General features: G+C 45.4%; 2 protein-coding genes across 2 annotated transcripts in view; one reads left to right on the plus strand and one right to left on the minus strand.

Annotated features, from left to right (window-relative positions):
- The window catches only part of LOC103460101 (potassium voltage-gated channel subfamily G member 4-like), a 16,181-nt gene extending 13,351 nt beyond the window's left edge, over positions 1–2,830 (plus strand). Inside the window, exon 2 of the mRNA XM_008402102.2 lies at positions 1,564–2,830. Within this exon, the coding sequence (XP_008400324.1) occupies positions 1,564–2,376 (813 nt within the window). The 3' untranslated portion in view covers positions 2,377–2,830. The remainder of the gene's footprint in view (positions 1–1,563) is intronic.
- A 2,681-nt stretch (positions 2,831–5,511) lies between these two features.
- Positions 5,512–6,089, minus strand: part of LOC108165924 (eotaxin-like) — a 3,651-nt gene continuing 3,073 nt past the window's right edge. Inside the window, exon 3 of the mRNA XM_017303085.1 lies at positions 5,512–6,007. Coding sequence (XP_017158574.1) covers positions 5,910–6,007 — 98 coding nt within the window. The 3' untranslated portion in view covers positions 5,512–5,909. The remainder of the gene's footprint in view (positions 6,008–6,089) is intronic.

Consider the following 6,089-nt stretch of genomic DNA (forward strand, 5'->3'; position numbering starts at 1 on the left):
CGCTAAATGATTTAAGTCTTGGAGCTGCGATGTAATGCTATATTTTGTGTGTGTTGGAGGAGGGGTTCGGTGAATGCGCATATGCAACTGGGGGGTTCGGTACCTCAGAAAAGGTTAAAAAATACATTTTACATACCTATTAAAACTTTCGCTGTCCTAACATGAGACGGATCTAAAAAAATAATCAATCTCCTCCCTGCTCTGCATAATTACTCCGCTCAGTCAGAAACAGCCACTCAGAACTAGCAGTAATCAGCTAGCCGCCATGCTAACAGGAAGTTTTCATTCAGTAACTCTGGATTGTTTATTGTAATGGATCCTATATTTGCCTTTGAATGTTAAGTTTTATACTTGAAATTCTTTGGCAATGTTGAGAGGTTTTATTTAGGCTCTTTGCATAATTTAGCCTCTTCAGAGCCTTCATATGTTATCAGTCTGTTAAAGATAGTATTATTGATAGTACAATTTGCACAATGCCTGTTTTGTTTTTGGAAAAAGTTATTAAAAAAAGTTTTTGTCTAAATTAAGGTGAATTTATTGTTTCCTTTGTCCACATAATGTAACCAGTAGTGTTTATGATAAAAAAATAATAATAATAATTATTATGTGATTGATATCGGTGATCGGCCCTCATGGGTGATCGGTATCGGCAGGAAAAAACTTGATCGGCACATCTCTACTTTAAACGATAAATCTGAATTAATTTTCTACAGAAACCTGAGGTGTCGGTTTCCTCCTCTGGATCCTGAATAATAAGCAGCCGGTTTCCTCCCAGCCGGGAATCCTCCAATCATTTTCCCACCGTTGTTCATCTTCTTCTGGTCTTCCTGCAAAGTTCATCCAAGATCTTCACGTCGCAACGAGCTCCGCCTTCATCAGCCTGGAGATAATCTGAGATAATCCGTCACTAAGGCTTTTCATGCAGCAGGAGCAGAAACATCATGACGTCACAGCAGGGCGTCTCCTGCTCCGGACAGAAACTAAAATCATGTTTTCATTTGAAACAACCCGTTTTTGACTTAGGTGGTTTCTGTGACCTTTGACCCGACCTGCTGCTAGCTGGAGGCGTTTCCTGCTTCAACACAGCTGGTTTAGTCAGATTTTCACCGGGTTGTTCATTCATTCATTCATTCATTCATTCATTCATTCATTCATTCATTCATTCATTCATTCATTCATTCATAAAGGTCAGTTACAAACTAAATATTTAGTTTGAAGTTAAATATGTACCTCAAGTATTTCAGTGAGTTAAATCTTTATAACTACTTTTAGTTAGCAAAAAAATTAGTTAGCAGGTTGATTAGTAGCTCAGACTTACAAACCAAATATTGAGTTTAAAGCTATTTAASCTCAAGCTACATATTTAGCACTAAACTAAATAATTGGTTGGCTAATTAAGTATTTAGTTTGTGACGGGATAAATAGTCCCAACTGTTGCTTCTCTAACTGAAGCTTCACAAACGGCTCATCAGTTTCCTCCYGGCACCGTCGTCGTCGTCTCGTCGCCTCCCGGATGCCGTAGTTCTTGTAACGTCTCTTCGTCTCCACGTTTCCTCTCCGCAGGGCGAATGCTCCCAGAAGTGTCGCAACATGTTCGTGGTGGAGTCGGTGTGCGTGGCCTGGTTCACCCTGGAGTTCCTGCTGCGCTTCGTCAACGCTCCCTCCAAGCTGGCCTTCGCTCGCGGCCCGCTCAACGTCATCGACGCCATCGCCATCCTGCCGTACTACGTGTCGCTGGTGTTCGACGTCGGGGAGGAGGCGCAGGACGAGGCGGTGATGGGGGCGGGCCGCGGCTACCTGGACAAGCTGAGCCTGATCCTGCGGCTGCTGCGGGCGCTGCGGATCCTGTACGTGATGCGGCTGGCGCGCCACTCCCTGGGCCTGCAGACGCTGGGCGTCACCATGCAGCGCAGCATGCGGGAGTTCGGCCTGCTGCTGCTCTTCGTCTGCGTGGCCGTCGCCCTCTTCTCGCCGCTGGTCCACCTGGCCGAGAGCGAGCTGGCGCCGTTTGCTGCCGCGCACCCCCAGCACAGCTTCAGCAGCATCCCGGCCTCCTACTGGTGGGCCATYATCTCCATGACCACGGTGGGCTACGGCGACATGGTGCCGCGCAGCGTCCCCGGCCAGATGGTGGCGCTCATCAGCATCCTGAGCGGCATCCTCATCATGGCGTTCCCGGCYACCTCCATCTTCCACACCTTCTCTCGCTCCTACCAGGAGCTGAAGCAGGAGTACGAGCGCGTGTGGAAGCAGGAGCGCCACGAGGAGATGAGCGACTTCTCGCAGGAAGACTTCTCGTCTGCGTCCAAAAAGGAAAGCGACGGAGTGACGTCCAACGAGACGCATCGGTCCACGCTGCCACCCTCTGCTTTCTGATGGACCACAAGTTCAGACATTTCCAGTGTCCGTCCCTTTAAACCTTTAATCAGACTCCCAGATGGACGTCCAGCTGTGGCCCCTGAGGGTCTCCAGGTCTGGGATGCATCCGGTTGACCAACCTGCAGGATCCAAGGCCGAGGATCCGCTGATGTTGGGTCTCCAGCTGAGGAGTCTTCCTTTAATTTCTACTTGATCAGGTTTAGTTTTGTTCAGTGCTGCAAGCTTCAACCCTTTATTGAGTCCAGATTTAGAGAATCTGTTGCATGTGATCCAGAAGGTCCATCGGTTTAAATCCCAGCCAGGTTTTATGTGTGGACGGAGCCAACATGTAGTCTGATTTCCCCCTGATAGTCCGGAAGACTCGGTTCTATTGGTACAAAACATTTAACATCTCCAGCTGCTGTGGTTTTCTTTCCCAACCTGTTCCCCTCCTGGCCTGTGGGGGCGCTGCACCAAGAACCACTGAAGGAAACGACACAAAAACCTCTGAAGACGCTGAGAGCAACTTCCTTCTTCACCAGATGGAAACAAGATGGATGATTTTAGTGATTGGAGGATTTCTCTTTAGGCTAAAGACCAGGAGCCATTTCTGCTGCTAGCGCTAGGCTAACAGGTTAGCTTTGGTTGGATTTACCCAGAATGCAATGTGCTGCAGTTGGAGGATTTCTCTTTAGGCTAAAGACCAGGAGCCATTTCTGCTGCTAGCGCTAGGCTAGCACGTTAGCTTTGGTTGGATTTACCCAGAATGCCCTGCACTGTAGTCCACTTCCTGCTTTTGGAGCGGACTCTGGTCCGCTTGGCGTTCAGATTCAAACCGAACCAGAGTTCACTTCAACCGGACCCAGACCGAGGTCAGAGGTTGGCTAGCATTCACACTTCACCAACCGAACCAGACTTTGACTAGACAGACGGACTGGAGTCGGGTTAAAGCGGACTGAACAGAGCTTAAAGGTTTGGATCGCGTTGGGTTTGTTCTGTTGAGTCTTTCCACTGAACTCCAGCTGCAGCCAAACTCACTGGATCAGAGGAAAGAGCCGCTTTGGTTGGGAGGCACAATCAAATGAAAAACCCAGAAACTGCTGAATGAAATGATGACGAAATGTCAGATCAGCATCAGAACAACAGTCTCAGTGATCCGCTCACAGCTCAGGATTCCCCTGAATCCCTGGTTCCCTAAAGGTTCGGGTCGGGTTTTCCAGCCGACTGAAACGCATTCAGGATCTAACCGTTAATGGTTTACACAGAGATATGATGCTAACATTAAACTGTTAACTATGATCATATAACGCAATAAAACGTGGACTGGATGAGGAGTTCGTAACGACGTGGTTCTGACTCGGTTCCCAGGAGGAGGAGCTGGAACCAGATCAGAACTGGAACTGTACTGGTGGAAAAACCATTATGATGGATGGACTGAAAATAAAAACACAGAAATAACTTAAAACGTGTTTCATCTGAAGGCCGGGAAGAGACTGATTCATAAAAGCTGAACAGTTCTTAGCGTTTGTGATGTGAATCACCATCATCATCAAATCCGACACAGTTCTTGTCTAAACTGGACTTCAGCAGAACTTTTTCTCCTCTCAGGAAACCAGGAAACGTTTCAGCTCAACTTGGATTCCAGTTCATGTTCTGGAAAAAAGTCTCGTTTAAAATCCTGATCAAATAATAAAAACTAAAAGTTGGCAAGACACCAATGCATTTAAAGTCCATCCATCCATCTTCTTGCACCCTTTTTCCCTCAGTGGGGTCGGGAGGTGCTGGTGCCTCTCCAGCCAACGTTTCGGGCGAGAGGCGGGGTCACCCTGGACAGGTCACCCTGGACAGGTCACCCTGGACAGGTCACCAGTCTGTCGCAGGGCAACACAGAGACACACAACCATGCACACACACTCACACCTAGGGACAATTTGGAGAGGCCAATTAACCTGACAGTCATGTTTTTGGACTGTGGGAGGAAACCGGAGTACCTGGAGAAAACCCACCATGCACAGGGAGAACATGGAGACTCCATGCAGAAAGACCGGGAATCGAACCCAGAACCTTCTTGCTGCAAGGCARCAGCTCTACCAACTGCGCCACTGTGCAGCCTGCATTTAACCATAAGGTCATGTTAGGAGGTTGAATGAAATAATGCTTCTTTTCCATGAGAAGCAGGATGTACATAGAACGTATTTTCCGCCCATCGGGGCCGTTACTGCCCTCTAGCTGTGAAGTTTGAAATCGCAACGATCCAACCAGAAACTCTGATTTCACTTTCCTCCATTTCTCTGTTCTTCCTCTTCTTTTCTTTTGCTCTGCTGGTTTTCTGCATTAATTCATGTAGACCTGATCTGTGAAATGTTTTCTATAGAAAAGTCAGGGATTCCTGGGAGTKTGAGCGGTTCTGTCGCTGGCCCTTTAAGATGAGCTCAGATGAGGGGAATRAATGAATAAATCAACATGTTGATCAAACTTGTGGGGATATTTGCATTTTTATTGTTTCCGTCTACATTTATTTTTCCTATAAATAATGTAAATTTAAGATGTGAAGGTTGAAAATGTGCAGTTAGTGTTGATCACACGCAGTGACTGAGTGATATTGATAATAACTCAGTGATTCAGCGAACTAAATATTTATGTTTTGCTCCAAACTAAATATTCACCTTTAATCTCTAAATTTATCTTAAATCTTTAGCTGATGTATCAGGTTCCGGCCCAGAATGAGGCAGTTTAAAACCAAACACAGGCCTTATAAAAACAGATATTATGATCTTAATCTTATATTTCTGCACCTTTTTAGCAACTAAGTTTCATTTCATAACTGCTAGCTTAGCTCGCAGGGGGATCGTGGAAAGCGAAACTCACTGCGCACATGGAGAAGAGGTGTGTCACACCAATTACCGCCCCCCCGCAACAAGTAACATCAGGAACCATTAACTTGGTAATAAAAATAAGGAAATTAGTAAAYATGAAAATGAAATTTTASATTGTTGATTTACTGCAAAGGGACTCGGGAAGCWGAGAATATAAGGYTATATTAKWWTTATTTTTAACAGATTAAGTTGTATAATAGGATATAGAAGAAGAAGAAGAAGAAGAAGAAGAATGTTAGTATAAAAGTAGAAACAGWAAAAATAAAATGTTCCACTGAACGTTTTGAGAATGTTTATTCATAATAATAATAAAATTAACTTGCTACACTGACATATTTCAGAAAACTTTCATGTTCACCAAAATAAGAGCGTGAAGCAGCAGATAGGAAAATACGGCTTTTATTATGAAATGAGTAACTTTGAGCTGAACATGATCAACTTTTCCAGCAACATGTTTTCAACTGACAAGCAAAAAGAAACAAAAGTTTAATTAAAGATTAGTGACTCGTTGGCTCATAAAAAATAAATGTTGCTAAATGTTACATTCTCCATCAAACTGAGTTTATAAAATCAGAAATTGGCAGTAAAAATGGAGAATATCAGCGGCACCTCCAGTGTGTCGTTAAAACATCCAATCCCGCTCCAGTAGACTCGGTTCCGACCCAGATCCAGATCTCAGTGGAGCCGTTTTYCTCTCCTAGACTCTTTCAGCTCCTTTGTCCAGGTCCAGTCGGGATCCAGGCAGAACTTCTTGTTCTGCTCGGTGGTCACTCTGCAGGAGAACAACATGCAGGAGGTTCAGAACCGGACCGGCTGACCGAACACACAGCTTCTGGGTCAGAACCGGACCGGCTG

The sequence above is a fragment of the Poecilia reticulata genome, unplaced genomic scaffold, assembly GCF_000633615.1.
Source record: "Poecilia reticulata strain Guanapo unplaced genomic scaffold, Guppy_female_1.0+MT scaffold_181, whole genome shotgun sequence".
NCBI classification, from domain to species: Eukaryota; Metazoa; Chordata; class Actinopteri; order Cyprinodontiformes; family Poeciliidae; genus Poecilia; species Poecilia reticulata.